Here is a 22,505-nt window from a genome sequence, read left to right on the forward strand (position 1 = left end):
TGTCAAAAATTTGTAGAAACTCATTTCGGCGGTAAAAATAGAAATTCTAATAAGGTTTGCTGCTATTAAAATTCTTAAGTGCAGCAAACGTCTCTGTAACATAAGAAGCTTTTAAATTCGCAGAAACACAAGCGGCAAAATTTTTATACAGAGTCAGCTAACAACTGAAGTCAAGTTGGCCGAAGTCATGTGGGCATTCAATAAATCGACTCGATGATCGGTGATATTGCCAATTCAGTTCCCAACCTCTTTTACTCGGTTTTCTTTCCAGCAATAATACCTGACCTTCATTAGGCATTTCAACTATGTTGTTATGAGGAGCTAGATCCAGTGGCGGGGGGGGGGGAGGCAAGCCCAATTTCTCTTAGTGAGTAATTGGTTTTGCATTAAAAAAACACAAATAAGTATTAATTAACTCAGCAAAATTCTTCTCCCTCTTAATTTTCATTTTTATTCAAATAGTAATTTTTCTCTCGTTGTTAAAAATTTGGTAGGATACTTGTAAAAAAAAAAAAAAAACTTATCTCAATTTCTTTTAATCACTATCAAAAGATTGCGAGTCTTGATTGAGTCTATTTTTTTATATAAAACTCCTGAGATTTAATTGCACTCAAATCTAATTCAAGAAGAACAATATGGTTATATTTCATTCTAGTTTTTAGTATATAGACCGAAGAGCAGGTTGTTTAAGTGAATCATCTAAATTTTTTTAGCCTCATCATGGAAATATTTAATCGGACTTTGACAAGGAATACGTTTTTAACTACTTCGAATAAGGTTTGAATTTAACAAAATTCGTAATAAAATATTTCGCTTCGAACAAAAATGGATAAATCGAATAGGAAAACAAGAAAATAAGAAAATAACCTTATTGCCCAATTCATGTATGATATAAATTTTTCAATTTTCTTATAATTCCCCCTGCAAGTGATAGAAATAATCAATGAAAATAAAAATTTCATTTTTCATAAATCATGTTGATATGTTAGCCAAAAGCTAAAGAACCGGTGACAAAAATGCGACATTTTATTCACTTGCCACCTTGTTGGATATACCTTCAAAAAAGTGTCAATTATAAACTGAGTGAACGATATTTAAATCAGATGTCTGGAAAATCTGAGAAGTGAATGTCTTTGACATTCGTCGCATTGAGTTTTTAGTCGGCCGATGAAAGATTATGAGTAAAATGCGACATCTTATTGATTTTTCATTCTGCCAAATGTCATCTGCTGATATAAATCATTATCACCATCAAAACTTTAAGAAAAAATGTTAAATATCGTATCCATTGATGACCAATTATTCACAGTTGCTCAGAAGATTCGTTGGTGGGGGCAGCCTCTGGATAGATCTCGAAAATGTATCGGCTTTTATTTTCTCAAACTAATAATTATCTACGTGGTTTATGGAATAATAACTGAAACATAGTTAAAGAGGAAAAAAAAATATTTACGTATATTGTGGAACTGAAGTGAAAGAGATTGATTTTGGAGTGCTTTCCTCGCCTCTCTTTTTGTGCTGATCTGCAATGTTGGTGACGCATCACATTTTATTTGGCTGAGGATTCGAGCTATCAGATTTGTATATTCCCAGATTACAAGCAGACACTGAAATGGGTCCAAACTTCGATAAAGATTTACAATAAATCTACTTGCTTCATTTTCTCTGTCTAGACGCTTGCACTTCTGTGCAGACGTAGTTATGGACGGCTCTACCTACGATCGTGTGAAGACGATAATTCTTGGGGACACGAAAGATCCAGAATTTGACAGAAATCTACAATGAGCTGTAAAGGACCTCTAGCTGGCTCTGTTTTTAAAATTTTGTAATAATAGGCATGTTTACGTATTGAACCATTGAGATTTTTTTTTCCAGATTTCGAGACGGAAACTCGGGCAGTTTTTTGTTATTTGCACAAATTGTATATCAGAGAGTCAACACCGAAAAATAAACAATTAAATTTGGATGGAAATGAGTAATGAAACAAATGTGCATCGTTAGCGAATAAAAATGCTTACGTGTAAGATTTTAATTTTAGACGCTCGAGTGTTTTTTGCCGAAGAGCTAAACATCTGCCTCGCTAATAACTTGTCAATAACAGATTAAAAAAAAAAGCAGGAACCAAAATACGTCATTGACAATCAATAAGAGAAGTGTCGGACTTCCATTGCTTGTCGGTCAAATATCTATTTTTGGAGGAAAAAAGTATACTATAAAACACTATTTTTATTTGCATCTTCGTGCCAAATGTAGTTGTGTCCTGACGCAAATGTTTCATCCCAAAGACGATATGAATAAAACAGTGATTTAGAAACCGTTTTAACTTCACTTAAAACTTGAAGTTTTAATGTTTTAAATTGTTGTTTTTTTCGTATATATTAATTTCATAAATCTTGTACATAAGATGCTGCTGTATCGACACTTCATAGAGCAAATTTTACATATTCACAATCTCAAATGCATAAATAAAGTAAAAATTCCTATTAAATTATTATTATTACACATAAATTAGCTTCATAAATTTATATAACTGAATTTTCCTTTTATAAGAGAGCATCTTTGCCAGTATAAATCTTTATAATGACTGGTTTCCTGATCCCCATCAAACGTTACATTTTGTCTCCTGCATTTTATAAGCGAAGAATTTACTTAGCATATAAAATATGGGGAACGATTTTTATTCTTGATATTTTCGTGTTGTATATGTACCTCAGCTTATATGCGTCCTCCATTTGATTGATATTTTCACATTACATTTCATATTTCTCCAAATTTTATATCATGTTCTGATTGTAAAAATAATGATATTTTGCTGTTCTTTAATAATAATTATTATTTGTTAGTCTTGTGCATTCATTTTTTGAATAAAGGTTCTAAATGAAACATTGATAGAGCTTCTAATAATAATTAAAAAAACGCTCCAAACATTGTGATAAGTTATTAGTATCATAAAAATAATTAATGTCTGGTTACAAGAATAAAATTTCCATCGATGTTTATAAAAAATATTTATGTACGTGTGAATGTATCAATTGTGTGCTAATTGTATGCACTGTTGTTGTATATATATTTTTCATAAATGTTATGCAGTATTCTAAAATTGTTGTTACGTGTTTATGTGCGCGTTGTAAGCCTTCTTGAGAGAATAAAGTGGATATTGTCAAAGCTTTACATTTTTGGATCCCGTCTTATATAATTTTCATGGACTTGATTTGTTTCATATTTATGAAGATAGAATTATGAAATCGATTTTTAATGCGTTTCCAAATGTGCCTGAGTTTTGTACATTCTATATCAAACGCTACTTCGTATTTTAGATAATACAACATTTTTAAGAAGAGAAACAACTGATTAACAAATTTTGATTTCATACGAAAAGAACCATCTGATAGTAATTTTGTGAAGATTCCATAATATTTATATTAATGAGTACTACCAGATGATACATGCTCAGAAATATTTCGATTTATGTTGAATAGAAATTAATTTGTAAATTTTTTAAAGACACTTTTTTAATTAACATAGATACAATTGTTATCAACATAGATAGGGTTGTATTATTAATAATTAATTTTATCGTTTTTTATATCTTTTTAGATGCTAATTATTGCAAAAATAAATTAAAAATCACAGTTTTATAATATCATAATTTTTTAGGACATTATTAAAAGTTGGAGAATTTGTTCAACTATTTTTGAAAGCAAAGTTGAATGAAAGACTGTTTCTAGAATTTTGCATAAGTAAAATTTTGAGCGCAAAATCGAAAAAAATCCAAGGAAAAGGCATTAAATCAAAAAATGTTTAATGGCTTACTGATTTTTTAAGAAACTAAAGAAACCGGAGACATTAATATAGAAGAAATGAAAGACAAAAGATTTCAGGAAGTAAATTGAACTTAAAAGTTAATAATTTTCCCCTTTCGCACTTGGATTATTATTTTCAAAATTTACATTCAATCAGTGCCAAGTTGGACGATTTCATCAATTCCTAAAATAAATAGACGAAAAGGAAATTTGTTAAAAAGTATAAAATTCATAATTCATCAGAATATTAATTGACTCAACCTGCGTGAAACGGAATTCTTTATTTCATTCAGATCATTTTTCCAATTAATTGTACACGCATAATGCAAACTGCTTAAAAATAACGGATTTCGATTAGAGTGGAGATCTTTTGTTTTCACTTATTTTTCTAGAAAATGCCATGTTTTATGTTTATTACATTTATCATAGACGTGTGCTGTAAATGACGCTTTCCGAGGTTTAGTTTGCAGTTTTCAATTTCAGCTTTTGTCTACTTCATGTAGAATAAAAGCTAATTATTTTATGGATACCTAAATGCAAGTGCATTTATTTTTATTTTGTAGGAAACATATTGTTAGAAATGTGCTTAAAATTAAAAAAAAAATAATTAAAAATAAAAATTTAATTTATATGTTAAAAAGATGATGTAAAAATCATTTTTGTTCTTTCATATTTCCGAAAGTTATAGACAGAAAAATGATAAAATTTCGTTTTATTTTAATTAATTAAAATTTTAAATGATCGCACACACTTCCTCCAATCTAATCTGCAGAGCGTCAACATAGCAATGGACATCTTTATTACGAGTAAAAATTGCACAGCATCAATCGATACTCTGTCATATCGTACAAAAGGTTTATTGTCTTTCGCGCCATTAGATATCGCGCCAATATCATACAATATTGCCATAACATTGAACTTGACATTGTTGTAATATCGGGGAAATATATAAAATGGTACTTACAATTTTATGATATGGTGTGTTTATGTTATTATATTATTTATGATATTATGGAAAACATAAAAATTATGATATGACTGCAGTAAATTTTCACAAATTGAAATAAATCGAAAGCTTGAAATAAAGATTTAGGAAAGTGTTTGTTTATTTACATCTTGTAGGAAAAACTATTTTTAAATCTTTATTTCGGTTCGCTTACAAACGATACATTTAAGTGGCTACATTTATAAAAATTCGTTGTGAGCGTGCTACAATGACACAAAGAATGAAATATTAAAGTATTCCGCCACAGATCTCTTAATAATAGTTCTCACGAGATTGTATCTTGTTTGGATAAGAAGGCACGAGCCGGAACAAAGATGGCATCGTGGTTTGTTTCCAGAATCATTGAGGGGTTTTGTATTGATTTGGTGTTCATCCTTTTCGTTAATCAGACGCGCATGCATTGAATGACACAGAATCTGTAAGTTAGGAAACTGTAACAATGTTAAAAATAGTGAAGACATGACAGCTGTCGGGAATCATTCAATTCAAATGATAGGCAAAAGAAAAGTTTACTTTCATAAAGGATAAATGGAGTGGCAAAAATTGAAATCGTTCATAATAATAATAAATGAAATTTCTTCACGTTTCTTCTTCCGTGTAACTATCTTTCTTATTGTTTTGTTTTTCGCACTTTAAAAGTGTAACGCGATCACAACGCATGCGGAAAATACTTTTTGAACCATATCCTGAATTGACTGGAATCTGTATTGAACAGTGAATGTCTCCTTCGTTCGTAGTTTGGCCTCAGTTTCTGAAGACGGGAAGAAGGGCGGGATAGGCCGGCAGTCTCCCTCTCCTCTTCAGAGTTCCGTCCTTGTTCCTGGCTGGGTAAGTGGCAATCATGATGGGCAGCTGCAGCTTGATAGGCCGATCCAAGCCCTTCGGCTCGATTACGAACTGGAAAAGAGAAGTTCAAGTCTAAGCACTAATCAAATAATCTATTATGTAGTTACGCAAACAAGAAACATTCATCCAACCAGCGGAAGTCATAGCCCCGAAAGAGTTCGCTTTCTCTCTAATAAAGACGTCATTCCCATGATCTCCGCTTAAAATTGTGGATCACGGATGAGCCACGAGTGCTCAGGTTTTTATTTTCATATATGAGTGTTTTGTGCTTCGTAGTATAATAAAGAAAAACCAGCACTTGTATGCATTTAGCGAACAATAATCATGATTTCTGTTCTGAGTCTAGCGTTTTTACAGATATAACTAGCGATCGTTAAAATCCAATTGCTGACGACAGAAAATTGAATATGCATTTCTGAGGACCCTTTTTTCGGCCGATTGAGACCGAATCTATGAATGTAGTCACAAGATTAAATGCCAATTTTCATTTATGCCTTTCCTCCATGAAAAAGACAAGGATGCATGCATACATAGGGTTCTTTATATATCATGTTCACTATACTTGGATAGACCTCTAAATGTATTTCGTTCCAAACTTGGTGTATAGATCATATTCGAAATTTCATGGGACTTTTTCAACTAATTTTTGAGTTATCGCGTCCGTTAATATAATTTTTGACGGACAAACATAATTCCGATTTTTTTTTTTTTTTTTCCACATTCGGAAAAGTCCGAAACGTGATGATTAGTCAGAATCTCAAGTTCGTATCGTTTGACATCTCTCTGTATATTTTATATATATATATATAAAAAAAAAGGAAATTCTAAACTACTCTGCGAAACATCGTAGCTGATAAGGTTATAAGATTGAATCGAGCATCTCTATAGTACTTTTATAAATTAATTTCATAGAAGCGATAGCTTGAATGCAAAAAAGGTGTATAAATATCAACGCATCCCGTATGTGTAAGAACGCATTAACTAAAACAATGAAAATATTGTAAAATATATTTAAAATTATTTTAAAAATTTCTCATAAACTTCAATAATTTACTGTAAAATAATAGAGTTGATATCACTAAAAAGCTAGTTCATTTTTTAAAAATGATTTAATGGAAATTTGTGTACGTTAATTCCCCAGAGTTATCCAGAAAAAGTTTAAACTCTAGAATTATTTTAAATAAAAAATTAATTAACATTTTGAAAATCCCTTTTAAATGAGCATCTATTGTCCAAGAAATAATTAGGGTCTAAATTTGATGCTTAGTTCCATTTATTTTTCTTACAGAGCGTTTTGAACGATATCTGCATCAAGCATATCACATTAAACATAGTAATAAGCCAATCATGTTACTACGTTAAAATTACTCCAAGAATAAATGCATCAAGAAAAATCACTGGAAGCATTTTTATACAAAATTCTAAAAAAAATCATAGGATGTTTTGAATTTTATATTTATCACTGATTTAATCTATTTTAATTATCTACAGATGCTTGGAATTACTCTCCTTACATTTCGAAACTACTACTCCACTCAAATTCCACTTTTTATTCTTCGGACGCATTCGTCTTCCCACGAGTACCTCTATCGAAGCTTTCATTGGGCAACTACGTATGACGTCATTTAATGACGTGGGTAAGCAGCCATCGTTTTTCTAACTTGCAACAAGCTGTAACTAACTGATGACTTTAGAATCGATTGTTTAGGAAATACCAAAAATCACTTACTTTTTCCTTTTATAAAAAAAGGGTCAGCAACTTTTGGATTTAATATTTTTAAATAATTCCTTAATTAGACATTCCTGGCAACCATTCTATGCTGAGATTTCAAAAGAATCATTTTCCATAATTTCTCACGATGATCCAATCTCTAGGAACTTCAGAACAGCCGTTACCTACACAAAGTGTGGCATCCGTCACATATGTGGGCATTCGGTTGATGACGTCAAAACAAAATAAGAATGGCGCTGTTTCCATGCCAAAAAAAAAAAAAAAAAAAAAAAAAAACACTTTCGTGTCTTAATAGGGTACACTTGGGAGCAAAATCTTAAGAACAAGAATAATTTGAGCATTGTTGTAACCCTAGTTAGGATTTTAAACCCCTTTTTAAGATGGAATTTTGCAATCTAGTTACCGACAAACCTCCTCGTAAATGTAATTAATTTTAACTACATTATGAAAAATATTTTTTTTCAAATCTATTCTAAGTATTTAATATAAAAAACCATTAATATGTTTAAAAATTAAGTGATAAAACATATATTAAGCTTTTGTGTCTTATTTAATTTTTTTTTTAAATTACTTACTCTATCGAAATTTAATAAATGATTTTTACTATATGTCATTAATTATTAATAGATATTTCAAGTAGACATTTCTTATACATTTAGATAATATAATGCTTATCTTAATAGGGTTGTAATAAAACCTTACACCTTATTAAGCACTTTTACACTTATTTATTTGTTTTATATAAATGACTATTATAATACATAAAATTTCAGCCACCTCAATATTTTCTGAATTCATTGTAAACATAGAACTCACAGAAATGTAGACCGACTCGTTATAACAATGGAATAGTTTGAAGGCAAAAAAAGACAGTTGTAACTTTTCAAGAAAAATAAGAGCTAAAATATATCAAAAAGTAAAGAAAGAGAAGCACATTATTCTAATATTAGAGCTTGATATGTCGGTACATCCACGCCAGTTGGGGCAAGTGCACCGGCTGGACGATGTTGATACTAACATTAATAAACTGGAAAAGAATTGTTATGATGGTACCGGAATAGGGTAAAGAAATGGCCGTAACATGCAACACTCGCTTATTTCATTTCAACGAGCCGAAACAATGATGTGAATTCTTCGACGACGGGACCAGACCCATTTTCTTGGAAAGTAATGGCGAGAAGCAGCATTTACAAATTTCTAATTAATTAACATAAATAAAATTAATCTCGAAACAGAGCAATTATCATCTCCGACCTCTCAGTAGTTCTCGATGACTGATAACCGAACCTTGTTTTTATCTAAGCAAACTCAATCTAAATCGCGCAAACTCAAGCAAACTCAATCTAAATGTTGTGCCGAGGCATCATCCTATACGGGATCAGCATTAAGGTTCAGAAGTCGGCGAATGAAGGTCCTGAATAAATTTTCAAAGTTTTTCAGATAACCAGAAGACATCACCAAAAAAAAAAAAATATCACCGATCCTGTTTTTGAGTAAAATGTAAGGGTAGCTCAAATGAAAAGTGGACACTGGAGATTACGTCAATATAACTGCAGCTGTATCAGCGTCACCGAACAGGGATATACAGGGCTGTAGAAGGTGCGCACGAAGTTCAGCAGTGAAAGCTGTTTATGGTAGCGGAAATGGATCGAAAGTAAAGTCATGCTGTACATAGATCGGAACAACATGCGGTAATACTGTTTCTGACTCTTCGACTGCAATGGACCACTCTCGATTGATTTCCTGCCCAAAGGGAACATTGTCGATTCAACGAAATGCTGCGGCACTCTGAGAAAACTGCGGAAAGCAGCCAAAAACAGACGGCACAACAAGTGATCCACCTCCGCGACAACGCCCGCCCTCCCGTGAAACCCAGACGACCTTAAAAAAATTCCATCGGGAACATAAGCCCTATAGTCTGGATTTATCACACTGTGACTTGCACATCCTTGGGCCACATTACAGGAGGCGCGTTTCCATACGGACGAAGCTATGCAGGACTTCTTCAAGAACTAACCACCATTTTTCTACAGCAAAGGCATAGATCTATTATCTAAGCAATGGGACCTGTGTTAAAACGCCCATGGCAATTTCTTTTGATTTCCAATAAAGGTATTCTTTTCATTCAACTTGTCCATTTTTCACTTGGACAACCCTTATATATTCCTCTGTCACAAAGAAAACACAACCCGTTTTTGGCTATGAAACTGACGCAAGAGAACAAGAAAAAGAGTCTGTTAGAATTTTTAAGATTTACGCTAAACTTTTTGATGCAAATATGGCAGTGGGTGAACTGTAAGCTGTTAACCACTTCAAAACTCGATAAAATAGACCATTTAGAAATTACTTCCAGTTTTCTTGTTTAGTTTTCTGAAAAAAGCATCAAAGGAAAATTTTAGGAACCAGGAAACAGTGATGATTATATTTGAACAATTTGCTGTCATGATCCACCGTTCCAAAACTCGATTTTAAAAACTGAATGTAAACGAATATTCTAAAATGAAATCAAAACAATTTAACACTTTTTTGATAAGAAGGTTGAATATGGTTTGGGTGGAACTTGAGATGCTGCCATCTTTTCATGGTAAGTTCTGTGCCATCCCGTAAAGAAGGTAAAAACAGCGAAGAGATGCAAATTTATCCTTATCAAACAAAATATACTTAAAATCCTTCACGTTAAGAAATCCATAAAGAGATCATATTATGATTTAAAATGCTACAGTTTGTCTGATGTAACATAGTAAAAACCTCAATTTTTCAACTAAAATTCAAAACTTTTAAGCGAACTCAAACTGCTACTTAAAGTTTTATATTTTTCTGTCAATAAGCAAGTAAAAATAAGTATTCAGACGTTATTGGAAGCCAAATACTCTAGTATGTTTCTTTTTAGGATAAAGGTAATTTTTTATCTCCTATTTTTACATTTAAGCCATTTACTCGAAATTAAAATTCAAGGCATATCTTTCTCAGTATATCTCCGTTGATTGAAATTAGTGTTCTCTTATCGACTTCTACTCGTTTTTTTCCTTCACTCTTATAAATTATACTTATATTCTGTCAATCTCTTAATAGTTTCCGACATCAATCATGGATTTCTGAATCTTCGTCACAAAAACCTTTTAGAAAGTTGGATGGTTACAGCAATACTGGGGAAAACTTTTATTCAAATAACTAGTTAAGAATAAATAATTTTTTAAAAGTTACAAACAATTTATAACCCCCCCCCCTCCAAAATGAAATTTAATGTCATTTATGACTGAAGTAACCTATATGAAAAAAACATATATAAATATGTATATAAAAACACACACACACATATATATAAACGAAATGTATAAGTGCATTAAAAATAATAAGATTTTAAAAATATAACAGCAGTTATATTTTCCGATTTTGTATAAATGTCTAAGATGGAAAGCACCATAAATATAGTAAATTATAAAAATGCGCTATAAAAGACAAGTGAAGTTTGGTTTCATATGTTTCCATATATTCCGAAATGAATTTACAAAACAGTCCCTCTTCAAAATGGGTTGTAAAAAAGTGGTGCCAATAAAATTAGAACTATGCCGTTGCTTTTTCCTATCTCTTATCTATTCTCATACACTTAGCCTCACACACGTTTGTCTATCTCTCACCATTAATGACAACTTCTTCAATATCTTCAACAGGAGTTGAAATGGCCAAAATTGTCTAATTTAATTTGAACAAACAATACTCCCCTCTGTTATAAGTTAATTTATTTTGTATGATTACCCAAAACATTCATAGTAAAATCTTCAAATTTTATTGTATATGATTTTTTTAGCAGTTGTTTCAGGTGTCATCACGAATTCAATATTTGCCAAATGGGTTTATTTTTACCTTTTTTGGAATTTAAGCAAACTGTTTGAGCCATCGAAAGAAGCTTACAGCTAAATGTCAGCGTTTCGATTCACGATCACGTTCGTCCTCAGCCTTCCCCCCACCCCTCTCTTAAGACATTTTTCTCTAGAAAAATTGGGATTTTATCAAATCCTTGTTTACAGATTTGATACTAGCTTTTTATGCATGTGAAACTGTGGCTGGCTTCGTACCATATTTACGATGACGATTGCGATAATGATAACTGTTATTTTATCGAAGAGTAGTTTAAGTCTCTGGAGAGCAATATTTTTCAAAAAGAACTAATAATTTTGTCATACATTACGGCAAGGTCCCACGTGGGGCACGTGGTAAATGAAGATAGTGACGCTTCCAGTATGGTGGTTGGTTCTCGCCACCCTTGTGAGTACACGAAAAGGTGGGGGTCTGACTCCTGCCATCGATGACGAGCCTACTTCCTTATTGAAGGATTGTACCGTGGCCGGTGATGGCCCTTTGGACTCAACCCAGTTCCCGCCGGTGTTGCTGCTGCCCGGTCATTCAAGTGTTTTCGTGTGCCTTCCCGTGGGTCGGAGTAGCCAGGTGGTTACATTATGACAAGCGCCTGAATTTGAATGCTTATCACTTCGAAAAGTATCATATTGTTGCAGTGTCTGCCATTGATCGTCAAATGAAGCACATTGTCCGAAAGGGACTCCTTGTGGAAGAGCATAAGGAATGAAAACAACTGTGTCATATCCGAGAAAAAGGATATACTCACAATTCAAAATGAGTTATATACAAAAGAAGGATACAAAAAGAATATATATAAAAAGAAGGCATATACTCACGTAAACGTCGTACTGTATACGGATTAAATGGCATCCCCTCAAGTTGGTCGGTGGGAGAGGAGGAATGTGAAGGAGAGCGTTTTGCCACTGGTCACCAGAGCCGGACGCGATTCGACCCTTTTGCAGAGAGGCCAGCTCCCGACTCGTCGTCTGAACAAGTTTGTTTTTGGCTGTGTATTGAATCGTCTGTAAAACAAAATTGGAACTGTTTTGTGTGCAATCAATACTTTTTTTCAATAATAAAATCATATTCTAAGAAAAATAATGATAACTTTAATAATGATTACTCTTTTTTTTACCCCCTAATTTTTCTCTGAAAAGGGGCAACATAATTCTATCAATGTTCTAGTTCTTGCTTCTTATGTGAACATTGCAGTCACTCATAACATCTATACTTATATAAAGCTCAATATGTGTGTGTGTTGTGTGTGTGTGTATGTGTGTATGTTGGCGCTCTACAGGTCAAACCGTTCGACCTACAGTTACCAAATTTGATTCATGTGTACCTTGGAGGTCGGGAATGTGCACCTGGGGTCCCTTTTTTTGAATTTTAATCTGAATTTTAATTATTAATTAGAAACTAACTTTCTCGCCAACAAAATCTTTCCATATTCCCCACCGCCAAATTAGTAAGGCTTCAGTTTTTTTTCCCACGCTAATCAGACTAGGCTTAAAATTTTTCGGCCGATTATTTCAAACGATTCTATTTATTTTCTTAATGTTTGATGCATTTAAAATTAAACATTGTGAATTATTCGATCTTTCAGATTCATTCTAAAGTAATTCTAAATTAAAATAAAAGAAAATAAATAGGAAATAAAAAATTTTAATAAATATTAGGAAAAAAAAAATATTTAGGAAATATTTTTTTATATAACAAAATATTTAGGAAATAAAAAATTTCTAATCTGCGTAGCGTTACCCCAACTGACGTATAAAAATTCACGCATTTGCGTTATCAACTGGCGTTGAAAATTCACGCATGCGCATTGTGTTCTGATTGTTGAAAAGTATTATCAACGGATGCGGACGAGATTTAAATTATTTTTAGGTTAGTTGTATGCTTTTGTAATTAAATTGTATTTATGTTAGTTATAAATTTTTGTATGTGCTTATAGTTTTAAGTACATCGTTTTTTAAGTAGTTTTTTGTAACCTGTTTTCGACCGATTATTTTAAACGATTCTGTTTATTTTCTTAGTGTCTGATACATTAAAAATTAAACATTGTTATGTAATCGATCTGCTCATGATGAATCTGAGAAAATTTTGTTGAAAAATTCTTGAGATATTACATAAATTAAGAAAGACATTCTTTAGTGCCCATAAGGTTTAAACGCTCATCGACCCTTTTTTCAGTAATCATATTATTAAAAAAATGCTTTGTTTCAGTAAAAAATATTATTGCATTAATTGCAGATTAATCCTTTCCACTTTAATTTAAAGCATAAATTCTACGGGAGCTAATAGAAAATTAGAGAGATGCATATTACTTTATGACGGAAGGCCTTTATAATATTATGAGTGAATTATATGAGTATCAAAATTTGAAGCTTTAAAGTATTTTGATGAAGATGCTATTAAAATAGGAAATGCATAAAATATTTAATTATTAAAATTTTAACGAACATTAAGATTGGCGAACCGGCTGGTCGCCAAAGGCAGCTAGTTTTAAAACAAAGGCAAAACTTCAAAAGTGAATCTAAATGAATTTGATATTTCTAAATTCAGATCATTAATTAAAAAAACATTATCTGATTCTATAAAATCAAATAATTATTCATCTTAGTTTGCTAAATGAAAGAATTTAGAAAAGTAGATGAATACATATTGGAATGAAAGTCTTCCAGAAAAAGTAGAAAGGCGTGTATTTCCTGAATATTGCAGCAGCTAGATATATATTACTAGTTGCAATATTTTAAAGATAAAGTGGACAAATGTATGAACTCATTGAAATCTGTAGAAGTTGATGATAAAAGAGCGAATTTTAATTGATACAGCTCCTGTAGTGTCCAAAGCACTAGTTACTTAAATATTGATCTATATAGTTACTTTATATACTAGTCTACTGAAGTACGTAGTGCAATCTTTCAATCTGCAGCATTTGTACGGTTGTTGAACGACAAGTTTTATAGATCGAGACACATGCTACCTCTATCCGATGCGTGATCTATATTATCGAGAGAATGCACGTATTACAGCATCTAATACTAAACGGGTGCAATCAGAGAAGGCCGCATGATTACTTTCTGAGAGTCAATCGCCGTGATTGCACTGTTAATTGCTGTAATTTCATTGACAGATGCTTCATAACCATCGTTATACCAAAAGTGCGAAAATAGATAGAGTTTCCTATTGTGAAAAGAGAGCTTCAGAAAGGAGTATATTTGAAACAGAAAGGGAAAATTATTATTTTTGAAATGCAATATTAGCATTAAATTGCCCGTTCAGAGTTTTAAAAGGCCAGTGCAAATCAGACAACTGTTTAAGGGAAGAAATGGAACTAAATTTATTTTAAAATTCAAAAGCGCACTGGATAAAAAAATCTACCACTAACATGTACTTTGCCCAATAAATACGTTAAAGGGCATAAAATCTCAATTTTGCAAAAATAAGGGAATATAAATTATATTTTATTATATTTATATTTATATTACATTATATTTTATAACTTAATGTTTTCTTTAAAAATTGTTGCTCTATATTAAATAATGTTGATTTAGTTTTCCAAGCCTAATTGCTCTGGAGCTTCGAAAAATAATTCTAAAATCAACATTTTTACAGATAACCATTCATCTACCGAAGCTCTAAAGAGTGCTAACCTAGGATCCGATTTTGTTTATGAGATTAAAAATTGTTCGGCATTGCACTGCGCGGTTAGTGGCCGTCTCCTCAGAGAAGTGGGCTCACTGCTGCGAAACAAGGATTTTTACATCAGGAGAAACAATCGACCCGACTCCCTATTCAAGACACTATAGACAGAATTAAATGGAATAATATGTAAGAGACTAGGGAAAATTTTAGTTGAAGGATAACTCAGAATCTTTGAAGGAATTCATTGAGCATGCTGAAGCGAAATTCTTACTTAAAAAATAAAATTTTTCATGCTCTTCTTAAAGGGGCGTGAGCAGTTCTCTCATTGTTTCAAATGTTTTGAAGTCACTGCTATATAAATATTGTAAGATGGGATCATTATGTTTTCACTGCATCCATGAAATTTATTCTAAATAAATTCTCTGATAATTTTAAAAGAAAATGTGATTCAAAGATTTGCTGTTTATTAAAAATCGAAATTTTGAAACAGAAAAGATATTTCAAAATCAGTAATCAAGACTTTTTTTACTTTTAAAGTTGTATTATAGCCATCATTTTTTTTTTTATAAATGCTTGAAATTTTTATTTGTTCCTATAGGATGGGATAACATGTATTGTGAATGTTATCTATCTGGTTTCCTTAGAGTATGTTTATTTATTTATGTTCCTTAACAAGAGTATTGTGTTTCTATTTAATATTATTTTCGTTCATTTTATGTTTATTATTATTTCTACTTCTATGATACACATTTTGTTACATAATTTCCTTCTACCCATGATTTCTGAAACACGTATTCTGATAAATTTCCATCCTCCGTCAAACTTCGCATCTTTTCAGTAAGCTGAGAAAATGCGCAAAATGAAAAAGGCATAAAATGAAATGCTCTCCTTTTAAAAAAAGTGCACTTTCCTCTCTTCCATTGAACACATCATCTGGAAAAGGATCCCACCTTTTATTTATTATTTTCACGCTATCCGAGTGTCTCTCCCATTGCAAAGGAATGAATCTGATGATCAGAAAGAGTAAACGAAAGGTGGTTTTTTTCTTTTTTTTCAAATTATGGTCACTCCCTGGAATCCGTAATATTTTTGATTCATTTTTCTGAATCCCAAATGTCTGGCCAGAGTCGACAACACTGTTGATTTTTTCTACATTCATATAATTTGCAGTCATTCGGATGGGAACGCGGAGAGTATAAAATACCGACGCCTCATCAGCTAACAATTGAAAGAAGCTGAAAGGCCCGATCCACGAGAAAAAAGTCATTTTCATTGAAGTGTACAAGGAGGAAGTGTTTTAGGGGAGGCAGAGGTTAGTTTCTAAGCAGGTTAAGTCGCTCTATTTAATTCTTTATTTAAAAAAAAAAAGTTAGCTTACAAATGAAATATTGGACAGTAGCATTCATTTGCTCTAGTCAATAATAAAGAGTGATCTACTGTATCATTAAGCATTGTATGTGGAAGAATTACCATTGGCAATACTTCCATTCACCAGGACAATAAGATAGCACTCCTCTTCACCATGCGAAATTTATAAGAACCTGATGAACTACTTAACTCAACTCATTTGAAGCTCTTTTATTATTTTTTTTTCATGGAGTCGCTTCTAGTCTTCTATATATGACACTCCTCCTGCAGGTGTTACCAACGAGTTCAAGAAACTGTTCTTGATGTCACAAATGATGAAACTGATAGCGTGTAATCAATTAATTTTAGAGCAATGCAACAAAGTGTAGGTGTGTAAAAATAAATTTTGGAAAAATTTCAATCCATGCATCCGTCACTGACCACTCGTGGAATTTTACCATCGGAAGGGGTCTTCCCCAAATTTTCTCGCATACCCTTCCATGCATGGCATCGGCGTACGATAGTAAAGCGATATTTGGCGTGAATTTAGCATTTTTCCTAAATCTATCGCTTCATCCGGTTATTTGGCGATGACACCCTGGCATACGTTAATAGTGTCCGAAGATCGAATTTGTGTGTGAGAGACTTCAAAACTGCACTTGCAGTCGCAAAATATCCTACCAAAAGGGATAGATTTCAGTCAGTGCGTCTTTGAATGATGGCGTTTCTTAAAGGGCAGATCGACGGAACGTCAAGCCATCTTCCGATTTCTTCGACACGTAATTCGACACGTGTCTATACTATCTGTGTGCCGAATTTTATCTGTTTAGTTTTCTTCCTTCATGTTCATTTATATTCGAACAGCCGGACAGACAGACTTCCTCTCACCAGATTTTACATAAAATTTGGTAGAAATCTGGAAATTTGGTGTAAAGACCGTATACCAAATTTTAACCATCTAGCACAAAGCGTTTTTGAGTTATTTTTGTCACAGACAGATAGACAGACAGACGGACATTTTCCAAAAATGTGTTTCTCGAACTCAGGGAGGTGTAAAACGTGGAGATTCGTCACGATTTCGAATTCCACCTTTTTGACGATTACTATACTTTCTCTATACTACGTCCACGAGAAAGTAAATATGCGTCATCATTTCCTGATTCATTATCTATAGGGAAATGTTATGAACGCTGAAAATGCAATGAAAGGCTCTTTCAAACACCAGTCAGAAATATGAGAAAGTGGTATGAATCAATAAATATGCCTTTTAATATATATCATTGTATATTTTGTAGATAGAAACGTGAAACTTTTTGTGTTCATAGAAGAATCCAGAAAAATATTTTATAACCCGACATTGTTACGTATAAGGGCTGTATCAACAATAATGTTTTGAACTTTTTTAATTATTAACCTCCAAGAGTTAAAAATGTATTAATACAACTGGGTATTTTATTTAATGAAATTCTGTAATTAAAATTATACATCTAGGTTCAATATTTAAGAAAATAAATTCTTGTTCCACTTTTCTAGAGCACTCTGCGTGAAATAAACACGAAAGTTGGACATCTGCATCACATTTTGTCCCCAATCTTTCAAAAGATCGCATCTTTCAAAGTGACAAGTACAAAGATTAAAAAAAAAAAAAAAAAAAACGCTTTATTTGTTATTAACAACAAAGTTTGAGCCCAAGGGTGCACGTCCAAAATTTATCCTCAATTTTCTTCACCGAATCACAGAACGCGTGAAGCTGTATTAGTTGGTAAGAAAATGGAACTCTCAAGCTGATTTGGTCACATCTAAAAGATTATTCACCGCGGTTTTCAAACAAATTTTGATACAAATTTATAAAACTTGTGTAAAAAGCATATTTTGAATTTTCCTCTGCCTCTTTGTTGAATGGAATCCGTAAATGAACGTCCGAGTGCTTCGACAGATTTTCAGTGGTCCTATTGCATGCCAATATTGATTTTTAAAAATCTTCAATTTTTGAGGAAATACCACGCACTAAACCTATCATGAGTGTTTTGGCAATGTGTTTACAGATAAACTTGCATTTTCAGAATGCGTTGTTGTTTTTTGTCTCTTAGGTCCGAAGTGAGGTCATTCATCATTTAAATTAGTTTATGGTTACAGTACTTTTTTCTTGATGTATTTCTTATACAAAAAGTCTAGATAAAAAAGCAAAGAGCAAACGTTTTAATGAGAGTTTATAAATATTAAGAAAGCTCTCAAGGATGCGCAAATTTCTTTCGTCTGGATACCTGATGTCTCAGTAAGAAATGCAATACGAAAGTGCTTTTCAGCGAATAATAGATGAGGCATGAATGATTCATCACCTACCCACCGAGATGCAGTTTATTAGGCGGCGACTCGGTATGTAGTTGAACATTTCTATTCCCAACAGACGAGCGAGAATTATACTGCAAAGAATTCCCTTTGACTTTATTACTCCGAGCGATGCATTTTTATAACGTGGTGCTGTTGATCATGTATTTAGATACATAAAATTTAGAGTTAAAATCAAAAGTGTGAAATTACCGAAATTAAGCACCAACGAGCTTAATAGAAATTTTGCTGAAAAGTTTTTAAATTTGAACTATATTATTATGTGGTTAAAATTTTTATTTACTTTGAGTATTTTTATTAGCACTTAATGGTTTTAAGATTTTTATATTGATAAAATAATCAATCGCCCTCAGGTTGCAGAAGATTAATTTTTTCTTCTCTTATTAACTTCCTGTTTGAAAGGAGAAGAAAACTCCCTACTGAGTGATGAAGGAAGCTAGAAATTAGCTCAGTGTGGAATGGAGCTCTATGATTGCGCTCACATCACATCATTTGTACCTGCCGCAAGGAAAAGGCTCGAAACATTATGAAACTTTACTAAGAACAATAATTAATAAATGTTTTCTTTTTCTTTCTAAATTTGCAAGCAGAGTCACAAAATTTCTAATGATAAGAATAACAGGAAACACGAACTATAGCAACTTCAAAGTGGTGTTACAGTGAAATGCGATTTTTTTATTGCTTTTATAACAAACAAATATATACCGTTGTAAAACATACCTAAAAACAACATTGAAAATTTTTATTTCAATTTCAATTTTTTAAAAACAATATTGAAATGAAAGAAAAATTGAAAAGCAATTAAAATGACGAAATAGAAAATATAATTTGTGATATTCTAAGATGGCATAAAAATGTTTTGTTTTAATACTTTTGGAAATTGCCATTGGTGAACTGTAGTTACAAAAAGGTCTGTCAGAATGCTATTTTTGGTGCATATTTCCGCGATAAAATGCCGAGATGTTGCGTAAGGGCCAGAAAAATGGATATGTATTTTCGTTCTCTTTCAAAAGAAATTTGACGTAGTACTAAAATAGTAATTATAATCCCAAGATTAGATATAAAATTTGATTTTTTATACAAGCTAGTGCATTTTCGGACTAAAGCATGTGAAAATACAGACAGTCAGACAGACCTCGGTGGATTTGATTCAGGTCCACAATTCAGATGTTAAATTTGTGTATAAACTTCTTTTATCTATCTGGTTCATTTTAACTTTTATCTATCTGGTTAATTTTTTTGTAGTTATCGTGTTAACATATATTCGGATAGCCGGTCAGACTTCCTCTGAAAGGATTTCGTTCAAAATTTGACAGAAAGTACAGTGACATACAGTGACAATTTGACAGTGACATTAGTGTAAATCCATATATCAAATTTCATTCGTTTAGCTGAAAGCGCTTTTTAATTATTGAATTCTACGACAGACTCAATTCCTAAAATGTGTTTTTCGGATTCAGGGAGTTTTGTAACGAGGCGATTCTTTAAAAAATTTTTTGAAGATTACAGTTTTCTTCTTTGTATTCTTCGGATAGGTGAAAGTAAAAATATCGACATGTGGAACTAAATGGATTAACTTTGAACGATGGAATATATAATAGGTATTGCAATGTCTACATCAACCCCTGTTATTAATGTTAATATTAATAAGGGTAACAATAACTTTCATATTCATTTGATATATAAGGTCTTCAGAAATGATCAATGCATACAAGGTCTCACCTCGGTGAGGATGGCCCGCGTCCTCTTGATGGTGACCTTGCTGCTGTTCTCTATGGCGGCGAAGATGCAGACATTCTCCCCGGGCACGTACCCGCCCCTGTCCAGTCGGATTCGGCAAATGATGGTTCCAGACGTCAGGCATGGAATGCCCACCTTTTCTTCGATCTCGCAATGGAAGGGTTGCTGAAAACAGAAATTCAAATGAGAGGGTACGCGAAAGTAAACAAATATTGGGGTGATCTTTTGGGGCCAAACGTTCTCTCGTTAATGTAGTGTGGAAGTTTGGAAAGGGGTGCTCCAGCTCAGGTGTCATCCTCGTCATCAGACCAAAGCTCAAAATTAAGAGGTCCGTCCCAAAATAACTCTAGTGTTGCTTTAAAGTGGGGCGTAAATATATGCAAACTAAACCTGTTTGTGTTAAAACAAGCAAGTTTTTTTGCTTCATTATTAATTGCATACCGTTTTCGAAAACGCCAATATTTCAAGCAGTAAGTTGAAAAAAAAAAAAACACTTTTTGTATTATTTAAGAACTTATTTATACTTTATCCATTCCGTTCATATACGAATTAATATTTTTAATATTATCATAATCATTATATTTATTTTCATATTACTATCGATGTTGACACTGGTTTACCAGAAATAAGTTAAGTAGTCACTTCTTGGGGAAAAGAAACTTTCCATTTTCCTTTTCCAAAATTACATTTTCGAAATTTTTATGTTCTAGAATTTAACGAATCAGTAATTGATATCAGTAAAATAAAAGCCGAATCGAAACCGAATCAGCACTGCCACTATCAACGGCGATTTTTTTAAGTGCTACGTGTAAATTTGCTATTGGGACTCATCCGTACCGGGCATTTCTGTACATGTTATAAGCGTCCAATAACTCTTTGAAAAAAGCGGGTGATTAGTCTAGTTTTTTAGAAGCATATTAGCTGCTGGCAAAAATGTTTGGCAAGAAAATGTATTGGTATTTTAACTAAATTTTAATGCTTAAACATAAGGAAAAAGTTTCTGTGTGTGTGTATGCTAATGCTGCACAAATTAGACCGTTTTATTTTTACCTACAAAATTTGGTAAAATTCTCTAGTTTCTCTTACAACTCATGCCATTTCAAGAATTGCTTTTGCAACTATTTTCCTTATAAATTCATTTCAATGCCACTAACCTCATTGAATTGTACTCAAACTTAAGAAACAACATTTTTTTAAGTGTCTATATTTAAATAACATATTTTCCAGTGTTTTAACTTATTGATCAAACGAATCAAGAAGCAATAAAGCATTAATTGATGAAATCAAAACCCTTTCGTTTAATGCAAATCGTTATATTTATATCATGCACTTGCTATCTAAAATCACAAGAAATTATTACTTTTAAGAAGTGCAGGCAACATTTATATGAGAAGAAATATCATTCGTCCGTGATTTTTGTCATACATTTTTGAATAAATTCATTGAAAAGCGATTCATTTTTTCATCGAAGATAAAATGGAAAGTATTCAGATTGTATCAAAAAGCATGAAATTGTATTAAAGAATATGTCATTGAGTATTCAAAATCGTGTTAAACATCCTGCTAAATTCCACCAAAACTGACACATTTAGATAACGTTTAAAATGTTGTAATCTCTTATAGAATTGATTCAATAACACAACAGGTTTGTAAGACCGTTTGTAAGATTGACAGTTTTATAATCGATACGAAAATGTCCCGTACGGAAAAGTCATACGATCATAAATTCGTTTTCAGTTATAGCGGGAATTCTCGAAACGTTTATTACCACTCTTCCCAGGATGGTAGTGAAAGTGAAAGTAGATTCTCTGGTGTGCATTGTGGATGGGCAACACTAGGTATGGCTAGTGTGAAGCCCTTTGTATCCACAAGATACAAAAGGGAGACCTTCGGCAGATTAAATTTGGACAAATGTTCCATTTTGTCGGAATCAAATCGGAATTTCAAATCGTTTGTCCAGGACTAAAAAAAAAAAAAAAAAATGTTCATCGACGTCCTTTCGAAACAAAGTGAAATGCTCCTATTCTTTGTCAACATTTGCTTTTTAAGAAAATATTAATTAGATTTCATCTTAAAATGGTTAGTTTCTGGCGAATTCTGCCTTTTAGTATTCATTATACATAAAAAAACGGTCGATGCGATAGATTGGTTTAAAGGAAAATTAAAATGCGTTGTT

General features: G+C 32.3%; 1 protein-coding gene across 1 annotated transcript in view; it reads right to left on the reverse strand.

Moving 5' to 3' along the window:
- Positions 1–4,652: 4,652 nt before the first annotated feature.
- The window catches only part of LOC129965447 (arrestin domain-containing protein 4-like), a 94,943-nt gene continuing 77,090 nt past the window's right edge, over positions 4,653–22,505 (reverse strand). The window contains exons 4-6 of the mRNA XM_056079317.1: positions 20,312–20,494; positions 12,082–12,267; positions 4,653–5,706 (exon numbers count right to left, since the gene is read on the reverse strand). Of these exons, the coding sequence (XP_055935292.1) occupies positions 5,554–5,706; positions 12,082–12,267; positions 20,312–20,494 (522 nt within the window). The 3' untranslated portion in view covers positions 4,653–5,553. The remainder of the gene's footprint in view (positions 5,707–12,081; positions 12,268–20,311; positions 20,495–22,505) is intronic.

Source organism: Argiope bruennichi, chromosome 4 (assembly GCF_947563725.1).
Source record: "Argiope bruennichi chromosome 4, qqArgBrue1.1, whole genome shotgun sequence".
Classification (NCBI taxonomy): Eukaryota; Metazoa; Arthropoda; class Arachnida; order Araneae; family Araneidae; genus Argiope; species Argiope bruennichi.